A 21,315-nucleotide genomic window follows, 5' to 3' on the forward strand; every position below is an offset into this window, starting at 1 on the left:
GTATTTGAACTAATGCATGAACAAATAAACTGATGAACACTATTACAAAATAATGGTCTTTGTTTACATGTGCTTCCTTTATAGATGTGCATAAACTTTACCTTTTTGAGACTCAGCAATGGATAATTTATTTACTAAAAGGTCAATGTAATTCGGGCTCTGTTTTACAGAATAGGGAGGTCTCATAAAAGACGTTCATGTCATACTTTCTTCTCTCTAAATGTTTACAGTCTTGTGGGCAGCAAAGACTTAGACATGTATAAGACTCACTGTTGGTACTTTAATTGTTTACTTGCCCTCAAATGATGCTATAATTTCCTACTTAGTCTGCAAAATGATATAGCCCTCAGAGCCTAAACTTTGCACTTAAACATATCTGAGTACCAATCTTAAGTATTCTGTGTACCAGCAGTGCAAGACTGACCCAGTTGTATAAACTCTGAGTCTTGGCTATATCAACTACAAAATGAAGGTAATGCTTCCTTCATATGTTTACAAAGATAATATATGTACCACACCTGGTAAGTACGCAGCAAGTAATGGTGATGGTAGTGAATGGTGTTGATGGTGTTAATGCTGATGGTGATGTTAGCACATTGAACTGCAACTCCTTGAAGACAAGGATTATCTTTCATTTATATTTGAATCCTCAACACCATAGTACCTGATACATAGCAGAGAGTAAGCAGATGTTTCTTACTAGTATAATCAGTTGCCAACTACTAGATATTAACAACTAAGGGAAATAGAAAAAGAAGAGACTAGTGTGAACTAGAATTATCAAGGGAAACTTTATTGAGGACAGAGATATACAAAGGGTATATTTTTTTCATTGCCAGAGAACAAAACAGAAGTGACTGAGTTACTGAAGATAAAAGAAGCATAACATGCAATGTGTGATGGGGCAGGGAAGAGTAAAAGTCTTCCTTTGAAGCATTAGCAGGGGACATAATTAAATACCTTGTAATTACTAACACTTTAGTGTTCAGCACCAGGCCTACATATTAATAACAAAGATAATAATCCCAAGCCTTGCTCCCTTTGGAAGCCTCATGTTATATCAAAACCATACAAGAAAATGTCTCATTTAAACAAACTGTATGACATAATAAGAAAAACATGAGCTTTATAAGGCGGAAAATCTAGGTTTGAATTTTAATTTTGCCATTCAACTAACTTTATTGTCTTGGGCAAGTCACTTACCTCTTTGAGCTTCAGTTTTCTCTTCTGTAAAATAGGAATAATAATGTTTGTCCCACAGGGCCGATGTGGGGTTGTATGATAATCTTGTAAGGTATCCAGTGCAGTGCCTGGTGTGTAGCAGGAGCTGGCCCTGCCCCCTGGTCATACTCCCTGTTGAACTCCCAGTCGAGGGGACAATTTGCATATTAGCCTTTTATTATATAGGATAGTATGAATTGATGCATTTATGTGTTTGTTCCAAGCCAAGGGGTATATTTTGGTTGTCCATTTTTTGGACATGTAAGCTTGAGCCTACTTGATCTGAGAATAATTGGGAAATAATCCCAGAATTTTTAAAATGGAAATAATCCAGAAAAGGACAAAGTATAGCATTGTACTCTGTGGCTGTTTGTGTCTTTAACGTGAAGAAATGCTAAAAGTGTTATGGGCAATTATGTAGGGTGAATGCTCAAATAGGAAGCTAATAATTTCCTTTATTAACTACCTGCTGTACAAACTGTCATGCAAATACTGCCTTGTGCTTTATGCAAAACATTGAAACACCTAGGACTTTATTCTTCTGCTTGGATTTTTTTCTGTAGTAAAATACATACTGAATTAATTTCAAGTGTGTTTGTCTGTAAACCAGCCAAATATTTCTTTTTAAATATTTGAGCTCTATGTTGAATATACAGAGTTATAGTTCTTAGCACATTACCTTTTTTTCAGTAGTAGATTGCATTCTTAAATCCTTTAATATAGTTCCACATATACTAAAATGTCTTTTATGCCCATATTAATGAAAATTTGTCATTTTATACAGGTTCCTCCAGGGGACCCAGCCCTCTAACCATGGGGGCCCAGGACACCCTCCCTGTTGCAGCAGCATTTACAGAAACGGTCAACGCCTACTTCAAAGGAGCAGATCCCAGCAAGTAAGCCTGGGACTTAGTCCCCTGTATTCTCCACACTCTGTCTTATTCGGTGGAGGCTACCTTACGTACACCTACTTAATTCCTTGTCCTAGAACCAAAAGAAGTCCAGCAAACATGAACAAGTGGTATACCTAGAATGGAAAAGAAGATTTAATTAGGGATATTAATTCACTGATTTTTTTTTTAAAGAATGTACCAAAAGATCCAATAATCGAATATCTTACCATCCAGAAATCTCTGGTTTAGTGTTGGTTGCAAGTAACAGAATACTAAAACTCAACTCTGTCAGCAATGAGAAAATCTATTATGTCACAAAAGTAAATGTCCAGATCATGTCTTCTGTTGCCCTCATCTTTCCTGGACAGGAATCGCCTGCATACAAACTAAAACAATGGTGCATTGGAATGAGAATGTGGGGGGAAAACTTTCCATAACACCCAGATAAATAAGAGGGCAAGTTATATGTGACCCTTACTCTGAGTAAGGAAAAACTGGCCAGAAATAAATAAGTAAATAAATTGTAATCACAGCAAAATAAAACTTCCAGGGAAAAATATACTACTATTTACAAGAACCTTATTTCACTTATATCAGTACATATTGATAAGGGACTTGACCAGAATGTATATGTAACATAACTAAATGTTTTGTCTCTATATAAGGAGTTTCACAAAAAGGATTCAAGAAGTCTGTGGATTTCCTGAGATTATATTACTTAACTTACATGTGTGTGCATATATGCATTTGTCCGTAGAGGGGGTCTACAACATTAATCACTTTCACAAAGGGGTTCATGAACCACACACACACACACACAAAGTTAAGAGTGATTATTGTTCTACACTAAAAACTAAACACTTAAGTCAAACTAGGTTTCACTTGTGTCACTAGTAGAATTCAGGTCTGAATTTGATGGATAAACAAAGGGCAAACCTAAGTGAGGGAAATATTGCTGAGAAAACCTTAGTATCTATGGAAATAACAGTGAGAGAAAAAAATCAATGTGCATATAGAACAATAGGCTATTTTATAAAAATTTTGAAAACAGTGATAATTAAGAATAATTAGAACTTTGCTTCCCACATGTATTTTAAGTGGGAATCTGTATGACTAATCATGAATTCTCTTTACACTTCAGAAACACTGGTTTTTATAAGTCTAGGTGTAACACTATTACGCTGGGAAAGTAATATAATTAGTAACTCCACCTTTTGGTGTCCTACCCAACCTCTGGGATCTATCAACCACTCTAAGTGTCATGTCTTTTTAAATATCTAGGTTTTATTCTCAGCCCAGTGTATTGTAGAGAAGCAAACACTGTGGCCTGCGGTATCTTGGTCCATTTGGGCTGCTAAAACAGAATTCCATAGAGTAGGTAGTTTATTTCTCATAGTTCTGGAGGCTAGGAAGTCAAAGGTCAAGAAGCTGGCAGATTTGAGTGTCCAATGAGATCTGGCTTCCAGATTTATAGACAGCCTTTTCCCATGTGACCTCACATTGTGGCAGGGACAAGGGAGCTCTGTGGGATCTCTTTCATAAGAGCACTAACCTCGTTTATGAGGGTTCTACCCTCATGGCCTAGTCACCTCCCAAAGGACCACCTCCAAATGCCATCACACTGGGGATTAGATTTCAGTCTATAGCACTCTGGTTTATCTCAGGTCCTTTCTTTTTTATCTTCAAAGCAGGAAGTTCATTTGCCACATCCTCATATCAATAGAAATTAAAAGCTACCTCATACAGAGGTCTGAGTTTGAACTGTTAGAGCAAGGACATACCCTGAGTTTAAATTGTATATATATTACATGGGATAAACCTGGGTGCTATAGACTGAATGTTTACATTCCCCTGCCCCCATGCCCCAATTCATATATTGAAACCCATAAAAGCAGTCAAACCAAATTAATTTTTAGTGCTTTTCCTATGCCTTTGGATATGAACTGAGCCATTGACTTGTGGATGACTGCACATATTGAGCTGTTTTTAATTATACTGCCATAAATAGTTGCAGAATATACTATATATTGGTAGATAGGAGGTACAGAATATTTCATTAAAATTATGAGATCTAAAATTTATGAACAGATCATGAAGTAGTGTTCTTCTAAATTTAATTTCTTCTCCAGGCAGTAAATCATTTGCTGTCCCTGTGTTATTCACTTTTAAGGAAGCAACTCAAGTTCAAAAGTTTGATCATGGGGTGAGGAAGGAAGGAGGAGGATAAAGCCAAACACAGCACCACATAGGGAATGATGCAGAAAAGAAATGGGGATTTGCTTTTGCCTGTGGTTCCCTCTTATCCTGAATCAGAGCCTTCTCCATGTGTTCAGAACGTACATTGGAAACAGAAATCTACTACTTTAATTGTTTTTTACAATCCATTATGATATACAATCCATTCAAATAGAGTTACACTTTTCCCCTGAGTATTCAGAACACCTGTGACAGGTATTCTGCCATCTGAGTCTTTCTCAATAGCTGGTAGGCACAGAATGCCTTGATTTTTGCTGCTGGCTGGGAAAACGCATCTCCCATTATTATCTCCTATTTGAACAAGCCTGGTACTAGGGGTTAATTCTCTAATACCCTAGAAAAACTTGGGTTTCTCAAATATATTCAGCCCATCCCTTATCATCATACTTCAGTTATTTATTCAAGTGTTTGTCTCCCTGTTTACCCTGGAGGCTTGGGCAAGGACCACATCTGTCCTGTTTCTCACTGTTCATTCTAGTGCATTACATTATGCTGGGCACATTGAATGGGCACCCTGTGCATCACTGTGAAATGTACTCTGCACTAGGTTCTGTGTTATGCACCTTTGCCTTCCCAGAACCTAAGACATACTACTTGCCTTCACAATAGTAGATAAGATATGTGCAAGAAACAACAACATTTCCAAAAAAAAATATGTACATGTGTCCATGGAAACTAGAAAAAGGAAAATTTAAGAAAGGTGAAATGGAGAGGATATTAAGGAAGGCTTCAGAAGGGCCTGCTTTTGAACTGAGTCTTGAAATATGAAAAGGAGTTGGCCTAGTACCTAAGCCAATGGAAGGGGATTATAAGGAAGAGAAGCTGCTTATGCACAGAGGTATGTTCGTTTGAAAAGAAGACCATGGGCTGTTATCAGGGCAGTGCAGAGAAGTCACATTTAATGAGGATGCATTTCTGCTGACCTCACATAAATCAAATCCACACATTCGCTGGCCAAAACTGGCCGGCGTTTCTGTTGACTGGCTAACATGGTGCTGCCTATGGGAGGACCCAGTTTTGTAAGTCACTTGGCCAGTAGACTTTGAACTTTTGCCATTCTTCACAAATGTTTCCTTTGTAAGGATTCACATGATTTCAAAGTGTATTCATAAAGTAAGTTTGCTAATATTTCCATATTGCAGTATTTTAGATTTCCATAACTCACATTCACATGAAATATAGTCACGTTGTATGCTGATAGGAACAATCATTAAAGTTAAACAAAGATTTCCTTTAGTGAATATTGAGAATATTAATTTTTACATAGAAAGTTTCAGATCAGCTTTGACATTGGATGGATTATTAAGTCAGCAAAAGTCTGACTCTGACACTTGAGATGTAGTTCAGAAATGTAATGTAAGTGAGGAGACTTGGTGTCCTTATATTGCCTTGTATTGAAGACTCATTGCTCACTGTACACCGTTGATTTTCCTTTAGTGAATATTGAGAATATTAATTTTTACATAGAAAGTTTCAGATCAGCTTTGACATTGGATGGATTATTAAGTCAGCAAAAGTCTGACTCTGACACTTGAGATGTAGTTCAGAAATGTAATGTAAGTGAGGAGACTTGGTGTCCTTATATTGCCTTGTATTGAAGACTCATTGCTCACTGTACACCGTTAGCCCCTTTGAAGGCAGAGGCTGTTTTGCTCACATTTTAATTGCCTCCCCACTCAAAAAAATAAACTTACACAGTTAGGAATCAATACATGTTTACTGACTTAAGAAACACCACCTCCTCCCCTCGCTGACTTGTTTTCAAAGAGCAACTTTATCCCCCACAATGCCACCACTTAGCTCTCATTTTGAGCAACCTGGAAAAGAAACTGAGCAGTTTTCCTACCAACTAAAAAGCACTGGAGCCACCGCTGCTAATAACAATATGCTGAGTGATGGTACCATTGAAGTCTAATTTACCGAGTGCTCTAATTATTGTTTTCTCCTAGATTTATCAAATGATATTATGCCTGTTCGCATATTGTAAGACATCAAGGGGAGACTCAGCTTGAGAGGAAGTTCAGGCTAGCACCAGTTTAGTACCATTAAATTAAGCAAGGCTTATGGGTCTAAGAGATAGAGAAGGGAGGCAGCAGAGTGGGCACCCAAACTCGCACTCAGCAGTATTCTTCAGAAGAGATGGATGGAGGTGAAAATTCTCATTCAGAGCAGTGCAGAGTTATGTGTGACAGTATCTGAGGGGAGAGGGTAGCATATGGCAAACCAAGAGAGCTCACCTGCCTTCCTCCTGCACCCCAAACCCGGCCTTATGCATACAAGCCTGTAGCAGTTCTTCACATAAGCTATTTTGAATGTGGACCCAGGACTGTCTCACCTGAGCCCCGTGTGTCTCGTCAAGCACAGTTACACAGTACACAGGGTGACGATGGGGCAAATAGAGTTTCCTAGACTCAAACATGAGCAACATTTTCAGTTGTTGACCTCAATTTCCCTAGAAAGTATATTCCTGAACTTAAAGTTGTAGAACTGCTACCAGGTTCAGTTGTCCAGATGTATGGGGAAGTCATAAAAAAGTTCACTCATTTTAAATATTTACTCTTTCCCAAAGAAGAAGAATCCTTTTGAGATTTCTGCTTCTGGCCAAGGGCCTGATTTACCCTTCCACTCAAAAATACCTCAAAATATGTGAAACATTGATTTGCAAAGGACAGTTAACCTGGAGAGGGCAGGGGAGCCATGTGATTGCCCAGCTTACCTCTCTAGGGCAGTGATGGCGAACCTATGACACACATGTCAGAGGTGACACGCGAACTCATTTTTTTGGTTGATTTTTCTTTGTTAAATGGCATTTAAATATATAAAATAAATATCAAAAATATAAGTCTTTGTTTTACTATGGTCCTCGAAAATACCTCAGAAATACCTTGGAAGCACACAAAATACGTGAAACATTGATTTGCAAAGAACAGTTTACCTGGAGAGGGCAGGGGAGCCATGTGATTGCCTAGCTTACCTCTCTAGGTGTCCAGGCCATGGCCCGGGGAGAGCCCTGCAGATTCCCAGCTGTTCATGGGGAAGTGTGTCACTGAGGCACGCTCCACTGCAGAGCTGACTGAGGGGGTGTCAGCAGAAGCTAGCAGGCCATGGCCCAGGGAGAGCCCTGCAGATTCCCAGCTGTTCATGGGGAAGTGTGTCACTGAGGCACGCTCCACTGCAGAGCTGACTGAGGGGGTGTCAGCAGAAGCTAGTGGCCAGTAGATATTGCCGGCCACTGTGCGCTGCAGGAGCTGGCTGTGGAGAAGGTGCATACCTGGCAGGAGCCTGGAGCTGAAGGACCCACTCTCATTGCAGGATCTGGGCACCGGGGCAGCCCAGCTACATGCACCATGGATTTAGATGCTAGGAAAGCTGCTGTGCTACGGGGCACTAGCAAAGCCACATGGGCTGCAATACCCATGCATGGGGGAACCACATGCACTGCGGGCAACTGGCACTAGATAGGCCTTGTATACTGCATGCAGGAGCCCGCCTAGCAAGCACACTGGAACCAGGAGGAAAATCCCGTCTCCTGCAGTGTCTTTCCAGCGCCCTCTAACGACAAAGCTTAACATGGTGCCTGTTGGCAGAGAAAAAACATAAAGGGCCCATTATAATTTTTTTCAGAGCAGGCAGTAAAAGGTGAATTGGAGCTACGTTGATTTTATGCGGAAGTTGACACAGTAATTCTAAATTTCATATGGAAATGCAAAGGACCTAACTATAGCCAAAACAACTCTGAAAAAAAAGCATAAATTTGGTGGACTAACACGACTTGATGTCTACAATAAATCCATAGTATAAAGACAGTGTGGTGTTGGTGTAAGGACAGACAAAATAGATCAATGGAACAGAATAGAGAATCCAGAAATAGGTCTATACATATAGGGACATCTGAACTTCAACAAAATTGCCAACTGGAGAAATTCAGTGAAGAAAGAACTGTCTTCTGAGCAGGTGGTGCTAGAACAATTAGATGTCCATATCCACACACTCAAAGTGAACCTGGGTCAGCCACCACCTTTCTTGCCTTTCCGCCACGGTGACCGTGGGTCAGAGGAATTTGGGGCCATGAAACTGCGAAGCAGAGCCAAGTCCTTCAAGAGATTTTACTCCCTCAAAGTTGCTCCCAAAGTGGAAGCCATGACTGCCCCTGCAGGAGTGACTGCACATCCCCAGGACCTCGACTTTACCAAATTACCAAATAGTTTAGTGATTGCATCTCTGGAAAACTGTGCTCCTGCATCAAGAATGGGTTTGCTCGCCCTGACTGGTTTGGCTCAGTGGATAGAGGATCGGCCTGCGGACTCAAGGGTCCCAGGTTCGATTCTGGTCAGGGGCGTGTACCTTGGTTGCGGGCACATCCCCAGTGGGGAGTGTGCAGGAGGCAGCTGATCGATGTTTCTCTCTCATCAATGTTTCTAACTCTCTATTCCTCTCCCTTCCTCTCTGTAAAAAATCAATAAAATATAAAAAAAGAATGGGTTTGCTCATTAAAGCAGGCAGTGGGTACGAGGACTCTAACAACTGAGGAGCCTCTCATTTGCTTTGTTGTGCATCCAGTCTGACTACAAAAGGAGCATCCATCATCTTTTCAGATAACCAGTGGAATTGAAGCTGTTGGTGGTAAATTAAGTGTGACTTCAACAAGGGAAAACATGGCCTGCGCTGTGGAATGCCTGCGGGATGACATGGAAATTCTAATGGAGTTGCTGCTCAGTGTCACCACAGCACCTGAGTTTCGTCATTGGGAGGTGGCTGCCCTTCGGTCCCAGCTGAGGATTGACAACGCTGTGGCTCTTCAGAACACACAGGCTCATATCATTGGAAATCTGCATGCTGCAGCTTACCAAAATGCCTTGGCTAACTCCTTGTATTGTCCTGATTATAGGATTGGAAAAGTGACACTAGATGAGTTACATCACTATGTTCAGAACCATTTTACAAGTGCAAGAATGGCTTTGGTTGGACTTGGTGTGAGTCATCCTGTTCTGAAGCAAGTTGCTGAACGGTTTCTGAACATGAGGGGTGGGCTTGGTTTATCAGGTGCAAAGGCCAGATACATGGAGGTGAAATTCGAGAGCAGAATGGAGACAGTCTCATTCATGCTGCCTTTGTAGCAGGAAGTGCTGCCATAGGAAGTGCAGAAGCAAATGCATTTAGCATTCTCCAGCATGTCCTCAGCGCCGGACCACATGTCAAGCGAGGCAGCAATGCCACCAGCCCTCACTAGTTGCCAAGGGGACTCACTAGCCATTTGATGTTTCTGCTTTTAATGCCAGTTACTTGGATTCTGGCCAGATACATGGAGGTGAAATTCGAGAGCAGAATGGAGACAGTCTTGTTCATGCTGCCTTTGTAGCAGAGAGTGCTGCCACAGGAAGTGCAGAAGCAAATGCATTTAGCATTCTCCAGCATGTCCTCAGCGCCGGAACACATGTCAAGCGGGGCAGCAATGCCACCAGCCCTCTGTACCAAGCTGTTGCCAAGGGGACTCACCAGCCATTTGATGTTTCTGCTTTTAATGCCAGTTACTTGGATTCTGGACTCTTTGGGATTTATACTATCTCGCAGGCTGCAGCTGCTGGAGATGTTATCAAGGCTGCCTGCAACCAAGTCAAAGCAATTGCTCAAGGAAACCTTTCCAGCCCAGATGTCCAGGCTGCCAAGAACAGGCTGAAAGCTGGGTACCTAATGTCAGTGGAATCTTCTGAAGGTGTCCTGGATGAAGTCGGGTCTTAGGCTCTCGCTGCTGGCTCGTATGTGCCACCATTCACAGGCCCTCAGCAGATTGGCTCAATAGCTGACGCTGATGTCATAAATGCTACCAAGAAGTTTATTTCTGGCCAGAAGGCAATGGCAGCAAGTGGAAATTTGGGGCATACACCTTTTGTTGGTGAGCTGTAAACCTGAAACACATTATAGGAAAGAGATGGACATTTTCTCAACCCAGAGCAGCAAACACATGAAAGTCCCACATCTATAATATAATATTTGTCTTGGTTTTCAATAAGGTGAAATATCTTAAAAAGTATAAATGCAGGTAATTGTTCCCTGCTGACCTAAAGTCAATGAAATATTCTAAGTGTTAAAAAAAAAAGTGAACCTGGATCCATACCTCACATCTTACACAAAAATTGACTGAAATATATATTATAAAGCTAAATGTAAAAATAAGAAACTTCTAGAAGAAAATATAGGGAAAATTTCTGTTACTTGTATTTGGCAAAGATAGGACCCTCAAAGAATAAATTTATTAGCTACAACCTGTAAAAAATAAATTGACAAGTTAAAACTTATTTTCAAAGGTACTCTTAAGAGAAAGAATAAGAAAACAAGCCACAAATGGAGGGGGGAGGGGAATGAAGAGGGAGTGGAGGAATGTTTGCAAAGCATGTATCTGATAAGTTATTTGTATCCAAAAATGTATAAAGAACTTATAAAAGAACATGAAATTCAAATTAAAAACTTGGCAGAAAATTTGAGCAGATACTTCACCAAAGTAGTTCACTGATAACAAAAAAGCACATGAAAAGATGATTAAGTTCATTGGCCATTAGGGAAATGAAAGTAAAGCCACAGTGAGATGTCACTGATCACTCATTAAAATGGCAGAAATTAAAAAGACAGACCCTAGCCAGTGTCAGTGAGCATGTGTAGAACTGAAACTCAGATACAGCTGTATTTTCTATGTTAGAAAACAGTTTGGCAGTTTCTTAAAAAGTTGAAGGTGCACCTGCCATGTGATCCAGTGATTCCACTCCTGTGTATGTATCCAAGAGAAATGAGAGCAGATATCCATTTAGCGACTCACACATATTCATCACAGCTTTATTTGTAATAGGACAAAACTGGAAAGAACTCAAATATTTAAAGGTGAATGGGTTTTTTTTAAACCCTATAGTACATCCATATGCTACCTAGCAATTATAAGTCATGAGCTATTGATGGGCACATCACGTGAATGACACTCAAAATAATTATGCTGAGTGGAAGAAGCCAGACCAAAAGAAATCACATGCTTTCTGATTCAGTTTATATAAAATTCTAGAAAGTGCAAACTAGTGTATAGTGTTGGAAAGCGTATTAGCAACTGCCTAAGGACGAGGAATGGAAAGATGGAGAAGGGCAGGAAAGAGGGATACAGAGATTCATGGGAAAATATGTAGGGATGTTGGATATGTTCATTATCTAAAATGTGTGAGGGTTTCATAGGTGTATACTGTGTCAAAAATTATGGAATATTATACCATAAATGTGTCATCCTGTATAATAAAAGGCTAATATGCAAATAGACCAAACAGTGGAACAACCAAACAACCAAACAATTGGTCGCTATGATGTGCGCTGACCACCAGGGGGCGCACAGAGAACATGGCAGCCATTGGCTGCAGCGGGATGGTGGAGCAGGTGAGTGGGGGTGCCAGACCAAGGTGGGACTCCGGTCGCTGTCATCAAGGCGAGCCTCTGGTGGTTACTGAAAATTCTTTGCTCCCACGCTCCATGGTCCTGCCCAGCACGCGGACCTGCTGCTGGCGCCGGCCCCACTTGCTCCCACAGCTGGCACCAGAGCCGCCACTCACACCTGCTGCCGGTGCCTGGCTCTGGTCCCATCGGCACGTAGGAGCAGCACCGGCAGGAGCAGGGCTGCTGGCAGACAGAGGACCGGGGGTCGTGCAGCAGGAGGGGCTGGGCAAGGGCACAGAAGATGGGCCGAGACCCGCCCCTTTGTCCACTGCAGCCTCACAGCCCACAGTTCCTTTCAAGGTGCACGAATTTGTGCACTGGCCCCTAGTTTATATATAATTATATGTCAATTATACCTCAATTAAGGCCTTTAAAAAAAGAAATTCTTCCTTCCAAATTATCATCCTACTGTGTGAACTCATGTGTTAACTGATGTAACAATGTCAACCAAGTAGACAAGTTAATGGAATGCAGATTTGTTAAGTTGGAAGCTTAAGTTTACCTCAAGGGTACATGAAAGAACATGCTCAATGCATCAATCATGTCCCTCGGAGAACTAAAATAAGTCCCAGTGAATAATGTGATAACATTGTGCAATTTAATACCTTTGACTATGCTGTCAAAACTTCAGAAATCAGAGAGAGAGAACCACCAAAATAAGATGGTTCTATTTGTGAGGGGAACATGTAGACTTTTCTACAAAAGAAAAGCTGTACTTTTCTTCTTCCAGTTTAATAAGACATTCAGTGGAATAGCCACTCTCTTTTTTGGATAAGTGTTAAAACAAACCATTGAGTCTTAGAAATGATTTATATTGAGAGGAGTTGCAAGAGCTTACCTTTCATCTGTTGCATAAACCTGTTCTTTTTCACAACTGTTTTGATTCACAGCATACTGATCTGTGCTTCCTCTCTTTCCTCTCATGTGTTTTGATATGCCAGATGTATCGTGAAGATTACTGGAGAAATGGTGTTGTCCTTCCCTGCCGGCATCACCAGACACTTTGCCAACAACCCATCGCCAGCTGCCCTGACTTTCCGGGTGATAAATTTCAGCAGGTTAGAACACGTCCTGCCAAATCCCCAACTTCTCTGCTGGTAAATATATTTTGCACAATTTTTTTAGAGATATGTGTAGCTTAGCACTTCATTCTCTGATAAGGGAGGGATAAACCTTAGCAAGGAAGTAACACTGTAAAGCAATTACCGCTGCTCAGATATGTGTGTAGATTCAAACTCAGAACTTTTACAGCTGTCCAAGTTTTTTGTGATTGACTGTACATCTGTGCACATACGTATTTTAATGGCCAACTATCTCAAGTGGCTGGAGAGAGATTTAGAGTAATAAAATCTGTATTAGTGACAATTTATTTATTGTCCATTTTACTTATCATCAGTAGACAATGGACAAGGATGGTGGAAAATGAACCCAATAAAAGGAATAAACTGTTGTTGTAGTAGCATCTTTAAAGTCAAACGATATTTGAATTGTGCGAAACTCTTCACATGAACATGAAAACTTTTTCTGTGAAACATAATTATATTGACATTGCTGGGTAGTAACTGAGTGCCTCTGTTTGGTATAGTGTGACAGTATGACCTACAATAACACTGACCTGGGCTGGAATCCTGACTCTCTTACCTATTAGCTATTCCAACTTAAGCAAATTACTTAATTTTGCTGACCCTCCATTACTATCTGCTGCCTTGCTGTGTAGCTACAGCTCTGGAAGCTCTAGGTAACTTGAATGTTTTTAGATAATAACACTTTACTAGTAAACAGCCTGAATCAGCACCTTGACCTCAGCTTGATTAGAGGCAAAGTCTCGGAGGAGGCCAGGATTCTCTTCCTGCATGCCCCGAGTTATATAGCAACAACCCAGACCAGGGCCCAGCAGAACCACATAGGTCATGCTGAGACTTGGCTCCCCACCACCCCCAAACTACTCCCTCTCAACAGAACAGTAGCATTTTTATTGATTTTTTACAGAGAGGAAGGGAGAGGGATAGAGAGTTAGAAACATCGATGAGAGAGAAACATGAATCAGCTGCCTCCAGCACGCTCCCCACTGGGGATGTGCCCACAACCAAGGTACATGCCCTTGACCGGACTCGAACCTGGGACCCTTGAGTCCGCAGGCTGACGCTCTATCCACTGAGCCAAACCGGTTAGGGCAAGGCTCTGATGTTTTTTTGACTGAGCTGTTCTGACTTGTTAGACTTCTGGCAGCTTACTTGCGACCTGCCTTTATAACATTATCACTGCCACTCTTCTGTCTTCTTAATCTCTAATTTTCTCTTTTTGTAACATTTGCCCATCCTTAAAAAGGAAGATAATTCTTCCTTTACAGGTAGATTTTAATGAAATGTTAACAGAGTGCCTAGCACATAATAGGTGCTCAGAAAATTATATCTACTGTTTATAGATTTTAATGAAATGTTAACAGAGTCCGCACATAATAGGTGCTCAGAAAATTATATCTACTGTTTGACGTAGAATATTCTGAAAGTGAAATGTCATTAAACTTGAGTTGTATGTCCAGTTTCTGAATCACTTGGGTTCTGTTTCCTCATTATGTGGGAAGTGAGCAAATGCTTTTCACACTCTTATGTGACTTTTTTGTCATTGAGAAGAGCATTTTCAACATATATCAGGTGGGTCACCTGTGGGCAGGCACCTGAGCAAAGCTAATGCTTCTCATAAGAATACAAACTCCTCAGTTCATCAAGACTGTGCTTGTCTATTGTAACTACCATGGTAATTATCATTTAAATTCCAGGGTCATCTTGTAAGAAAAGTGACTTTTTTATGACTTAGATGCTCTTAGGTGATATATTGTGAATGCTAAAAAGGTAGCATGGTAATGCTAGTATCACCCTTTTTTCCGCAGTTGGTGACAAAGACATTTGGCCAAAAATTTAACTCAGTAATTTCTGAGAAACTACTGTTCAAGTCAATACAAAAAAAAAAAAAGAAAACCAATAAACTCAGCTATTTGATTGCATTAACTGACTAAGTCAGAGGAAACTGGTGATGTAGAAAGAGCTATTAAGTTTGGATTAATAAATAATTCACTCTTCAAAGCAACCAATTATCATTATGATTGGTTAATATTACTGAGTACTCACTGAGATTTATAAAACTACAATAATGCCTCCCTATGGGTATTAATCTATTAACTTAATACCATTTAGAACTGCAATTGAATTGAAACCATACTACTGTTAATAATATAATCTACAAATTGTCAAAGATGGATGTAGAAATCAGACTGCAATTTGCTAAGATGATTCTTTATGTCAAGATGATAATCATTTTTTTCTTCCCAATTGAATAGCGATAATACCCAAAGTGATGCCAATAGCAAGGAATTCTGGGTAAACATGCCAAATTTGATGACTCACCTAAAGAAAGTGTCTGAACAAAAACCCCAGGCTACATATTATAATGTGGACATGCTTAAATATCAGGTAAGCCTATTTATATGGCCAGGGTGTGGTTTTTACATTACAAATGTATATTCTAACATACGTAGCATTAAATAAAAGTAAATAAAATAACATTTCTTTTAATATTATTTAAAAGCTATAATTATAAGAAAATAGAACTTTTAAAAGACTACTTGCAGACTTAGTGACAAGAATATTCATACATATTCTTAGTTTAAACTTACAAGTAAAATTTTTTTTTAAATATTAGAAAAACATGCCACAGAATTAAGTTGCAGAAAATTACATCAGTAAAGATTATAAATATTGATAAACTTGTTCACTGTATTTTGTTAAGAACATTATTATATTAAAACCTCTTATTTTAAATTATTAAATGTAAGTACTCTGGTGTTTTTTTTTCTAATGTGGTAGTCCTATGAAATAAATTCTAGTAAAATTCATGGTAAGAAATAATTTGATGTTAAAAGACTGGTTGGTACAACACAATATAGTATAAAAGAATTTTCTTTTTCTGTCCAGGATTGCCCTTCTCCCAAATTATTACTGGCTTAGTAAATAAGCTTTCAAACCAGGATTCTATACAGCCTGAGTACCCTATCGATTCCCAGCCACTTGATCACCTAGGTTATCTTTAATGTATTATAATTTTTGTGATTAAATATGTCCATATTATTTTTCTTAAGATGGGGAAAAAATATTATCTTTAAAGTTGTATTTTACTAGAAATTGGTGCATCTTAAACATAATTCTATAATCACCAGAGAATTTGTAAATGAATACTCGTTCTGAACTTGTGCTAATTACTAGTATATATAGACTTGAGGCCTGGTGCACGAAATTTGTGCAGTTGGGGGGGGGCAGCCCTCAGCCCAGCCTGCACCCTCTCACAGTCTGGGAGCCCTCAGGGGATGTCCAAATGCTGTGGGGGCGGGAGAGGCTCCTGCCACTGCCAGCCATGAGCCTGGCTCAGGGCTTCTGGCTGAGTGGCGCTCCCCCTGTGGGAGCGCAATGACCACCAGGGGGCAGCTCCTGTGTTGAGTGTCTGACCCCTGGTGGTCAGTGCACGTCATAGCGACTGGTCAACCGGTTGGCTGTCTGCCCCCTAGTGGTCAGTGCACACCATAGTGAGCGGTTGAGCGGCCTTAGCATATTACGCTTTGATCGGTTGAATGGACAACCAGACCACTGGATACTTAGCATATTAGGTTTTTATTATATAGGATATACATAGACATCTACATTAAAATCTATTTGTAAATATAGAAATAGACATAGAGATATAGACACAGACACAGATACAGACATAGACATCTGCTGGGCCCTGAAACTCCCAGAGATTTTGACTTAATTGGTTCAGGGTATGACCCAGATATCTGTATTTGTTTCAAGTTCTCCAAGTGATTATAATGCACCCTATAGGTTGAAAAGCACTCACAATATCATAAGGAAACCATTGAAAGTGAAGTATATATATATGATGGCAGATTTTACAACAATGCAAATGAATGTTTTTTCTGTAAGAATTGGATTATCTAAGCTTATTATCAACTAGAGGTCCAGTGCACGAATTCATATACTGGTGGGGTCCCTCAGCCCAGCCTGTACCCTCTCGCAATCCAGGACCCCTCGGGGGATGTCAGAGAGCCGGTTTCGGCCCCATCCCCACAGGCCAGGCCAAGGAACCCCACCGGTGTACAAATTCGTGCACTGGGACTCTAGTATGCATACAAGATCTTTGGTTAATCTCTTCCCACCTTCCCCCTCCTCCCTTCGCTCTGAGATTCATCAGTCTGTTCCATGTTTCCATGCCTGTGGCTTCTGCTCCTGCGTTGAGTGTCTGCCCCCTGGTGGTCAGTGTGCGTATAGCTACTGGTCAGTTGAATGGTCGGCCAGTTGGCCAGTCACTTAGTCTTTTATATATATAGATAATATTAAACAAACACATAACATGACAGAAATTCATCACTTTTATAATTAAAAGATAATAAGATTTGGGAACAGCCTAAATGCCCATCAGCAAATGAATGGATTAGAAAACTATGGTACATCTACACAATGGAATACTATGCTGCTATAAAAAAGAAGGAATTCTTACTATTTGCCGCAGCATGGACGGAACTGGAGAGCATTATGCTAAGTGAAATAAGCCAGTCAGTGAAAGAAAAATACCATATGATCTCATTCATTTATGGATAATAAAGAACATTATAACCTAATGAACAAAAAGATAGATTCAGAGGCACAGAAGCATCAAACAGACTGTCAAAGTACAGCGGGAAGGCTGGGAATGTTGTGGGGGGTGGGGGTAAGAGATCAATCGAAGAACTTATATGCATGCATATAAGCATAACCAATGGACACAAGACACTGGAGGGGTGGGGTAAGGGCATGTGCCGGGGAGTAGGGGAGGCCAGGGAAAGGTCAATGGGGGGAAAAAGGAGACATATGTACTACTATTTGTAATACTTTAAACAAGAAAATAAAATTTTTTTAAAAAGATAATATAAAATGCATTTTCATTTAACTTTTTTCCCAAAGCATTTAAACGTATTTAGTGATTGCTTTAAGATTCTGAGAGAAATTAAAGGAGTTAAGAAAAAGAAATTCCAATGTAATTTTTCCCTGAATAGGAAGTTAAATTCTGGGGCACGTGCATGGTTCTTATGCCCAACAGGGTAAAACTAAAACTGTAGTTGTTTTCTTTCATGAACTTTCATTACAAATCCTGCATCTACATTTTCAATTCGGATTAAAATTGTTTTTTTGAAATTTTAAATCCTGTGAAATTTTTAAATTCTTCATATTTCTCATTAAGTGAACCTAGAAAATAGATAGACTCACCTATTGCAATATGAGTTTAGTGTATAAATATAACATTGGCAAGAAACTGAATTCTGGAATTAAGTCACCTTCCTACTGGCCACTGACCTTGGGCACTTCATCTCCCTGGACCTCAGTTTCCTCATCTGCAATTAAAGATAATAATGATTCCTACCTAGATATTTTATAGGCTATATGAGGAGCTTACTATATTTCAAAATACTTTGGAACATGTAAGTGGCCCTAGACCTGTTGTTCTGTGTTAAAGTGTGCTCTGAAAAATCTCTTGTTGAATTGTGTTGTTTTCAATTATGCAAGGAATTGGGTGGGAGGCACAACTAGTGTTTTTTGTGGGATTGCCCTCAAATTGCAGCATGTTTAGTTTCTGGTCACCAGTATCATCCTCCAATAGTAAGGACAATCAAAAACACACCCTCACTTAGCCACAAGCACCTGGCTGAATAGAACAACCACTATGAAGCTGGAACTGCTGAGGACAGAGTGCAGAAACACCACTTTTGATCTATCTTAACTGATAGATTTTTAAGTAAAAGTTCATTTGCAGAGGATTGTGTTGTTAAAAATATTTAAAGTTTAAAAAATCATAATAATGATTATCTAACTGAAATTGTCCTCAAAAGCCATGCCTGTCATTTTATTTAAAAAACAGCAACACATTTCTGGGCTTGGTTCTGCAGCAGCCACTCCTGCCTCAGGCGGCTTCACCATGGTGTCCATACGTGCAGACCTTGCAAAGTCAATAAAGAGCTGTTTATAATCTTCAAAATCAGCAAAACTCATACTCCATGAATCAAACTGCAAGGGCATAGACACCACCCAATCGCTCCTGCAGGGTGGCGTACTTAGAAAAGGAGAATTTCCTAGAGCTATTCGTTGTCACATTGAACAATCAAGGAATAATAACATTGTGAATTTTTTCATTGTGGGCCTTTAAAACTCAAGTTGATATTATTGGCTTTAGGTAAAATATATTTTAGTTGATTCTTCAAACTTGGATTTTCCTTGCTGGATTTTCCAGTTGATTCTAACTAGAATTGACAGTAGACAGCTGAATGCTGCACTTCCAGTTAGAGGACCAAGTCCTTATTTTGACAAATCCGAAAAGAGTAACAATAACCTCCTTTGTCCAACTCACTGGTTTGTTGTGAAGGGCAAATATGATAAGAATATCAATAGGGCACATGAATTAAAGCACTGGTCACTGACTCTGTGCCAGGCCCTTTGCCGAGTGTTTCCCATGAACATCTTCAATCTGCCCGACAACTCTATGGGTAAATATTGTTATCATTCCCATTTGGCAGATGAGGATATAACTGAGGCACAGAGAAGTTTAATAACTGGTCCAAGATCACTCAGCTTGTAACTGGCAATGAGAACTCACATCCAGACCTGTCTAACTCCTGGGCCTCAGCCCCTAACCAGTGCTCTACCACCTCCTTAACTGACATAAAGTGTATTCTAAACTCTACAGTGCTAGAGAGTTTAGTCATTGATTTTATTTTTTAATCTGTAACAACTTCCCCGAAGCACCAGCTCTCCCTCACATGGCACCCTTCATGGTGATTTTCACTGACAGCTCATCTGTGAGCAGCACTAACGGCACAACGTTTTGATGTCTAAGAACATTCCTATGGGAGATAATCCTAGCTTCTGGCTTGTTTCTGATTAATGGTGGAGCCTTAACTATTCTCTTTCCTGTCATTTGGCCAGGTGTCCGCCCAGGGCATTCAGTTCATTTGGCCTGTCCACCCAGGGCATTCAGTCCACACCTCTGAACCTGGCAGTGAACTGGCGGTGTGAGCCCACCAGCACCGACCTGCGCCGCAATTACAAATACAATACGGATGCAATGACAACCGCGGTCGCCCTCAACAATGTGCAGTTCCTGGTCCCCATCGACGGAGGAGTAACCAAGCTCCAGGCCGTGCTCCCCCCGGCAGTCTGGTAAGGACCCCAACCCCCTTCCGCTTCCCCAAAGAGCTCCTCTGGACAGGGGGACCCCAGACTTCTTAGCATTTGTTTCCTCCTGGAGACCACAGCAGGCCTGTGTGTCAGGTTCAGGGAAAGAAACAGAAACCACCGCAGCTATTTTAAGCAGAAAATGGTTTAGCACAGGGGTTTAGATGCCCACACGTACATGGTGGAAGTGCTAGAAAAACAAGCTTTAGGCTGGGTCTCCAGGAATGTTTCCTGGAAGACGTAGCATCGGCCGGCCAGAGGAGCTGCTTGCCTCGGCCGTAACCAAGAAGGAACATCAGGAGGCTGCCAGGGCAGCCACTGAATTCAAGAACCCCCACTGTCACTCGGGTGACAGATGAGAAAGCTCCTACCAGCTCTGCCTTAACTGCCTTTCAACACTCACAAAACTGCAGGCTGGACTGCAGCACTGCGGTCAGATCCCCACACCTCAGGTTGCTGGCAGCAGAAAACAGCCAAGAAAGCAGCCGGAGAAAGGCCTCTCTCTCCCTCCTGTTCTCCAGAGCTCACGCAGTGCCTGTGACTGGTGAAGTCTAATCTGCACCCAGGGCCCTAAACACAAGGGAGCCTGAGAAGTGGAGGGTTTCGCTTTGTAGCCTCTGGGAACAGAGACTGGACAGGCACTGAGTACCAACGGCAGCTCCTAGGAACAATGTTCTGGGTTTCCCACATGATTGTCAAAAGCAGAAAATGGAACATTTTTAAAAAATGAATGTCAGCTCCAATGTAAATGGCCTGAACTGATGAACTAACCCTTCTCATCTATCCTTTCAGTAGATGTGTTTAAAAAGACTTAACCATATTGTCCTCTAAATATTTATCTATCCGACAGTGTTGTAGCCGGTTACAATAAGGAACAGGAAAGGAGAGAATTTATATGTGGATAGATAGATAAATAGATAGATAATGTTTAAATTGTAGCTGGAATCTTCAAAATCCTTTTTAAAAAAATTAACACTATCTGGAAAAAATAGGGCATCTATTAAACAAAAAACCTTGCCAATGCAAAAGTCTTTTACCAATTTTATTTTTAGGAATGCCGAACAACAAAGAATATTGTGGAAAATTCCCGATATTTCTCAGAAATCAGAAAATGGAGGTAATGTCATCACAGGCTTACTTTATTTAATATCTGAGGCTGAAATAATTTGCAAGTATCAGGTAACTATTAACCAAAATACACTTTATACTAAAAGCAAGCAAAATATGTC

General features: G+C 40.5%; 1 protein-coding gene across 1 annotated transcript in view; it reads left to right on the plus strand.

Moving 5' to 3' along the window:
* SGIP1 (SH3-domain GRB2-like (endophilin) interacting protein 1) overlaps window positions 1–21,304 on the plus strand; it is a gene marked incomplete at its 3' end in the record, with an annotated part of 214,489 nt that extends 193,185 nt beyond the window's left edge. Inside the window, exons 21-25 of the mRNA XM_014541067.1 lie at window positions 2,006–2,117; window positions 12,776–12,931; window positions 15,172–15,305; window positions 19,870–20,071; window positions 21,139–21,304. Of these exons, the coding sequence (XP_014396553.1) occupies window positions 2,006–2,117; window positions 12,776–12,931; window positions 15,172–15,305; window positions 19,870–20,071; window positions 21,139–21,304 (770 nt within the window). The remainder of the gene's footprint in view (window positions 1–2,005; window positions 2,118–12,775; window positions 12,932–15,171; window positions 15,306–19,869; window positions 20,072–21,138) is intronic.
* Between the last annotated feature and the right edge of the window lie 11 nt (window positions 21,305–21,315).

The sequence above is a fragment of the Myotis brandtii genome, unplaced genomic scaffold (assembly GCF_000412655.1).
Source record: "Myotis brandtii unplaced genomic scaffold, ASM41265v1 scaffold26, whole genome shotgun sequence".
NCBI lineage: Eukaryota > Metazoa > Chordata > Mammalia > Chiroptera > Vespertilionidae > Myotis > Myotis brandtii.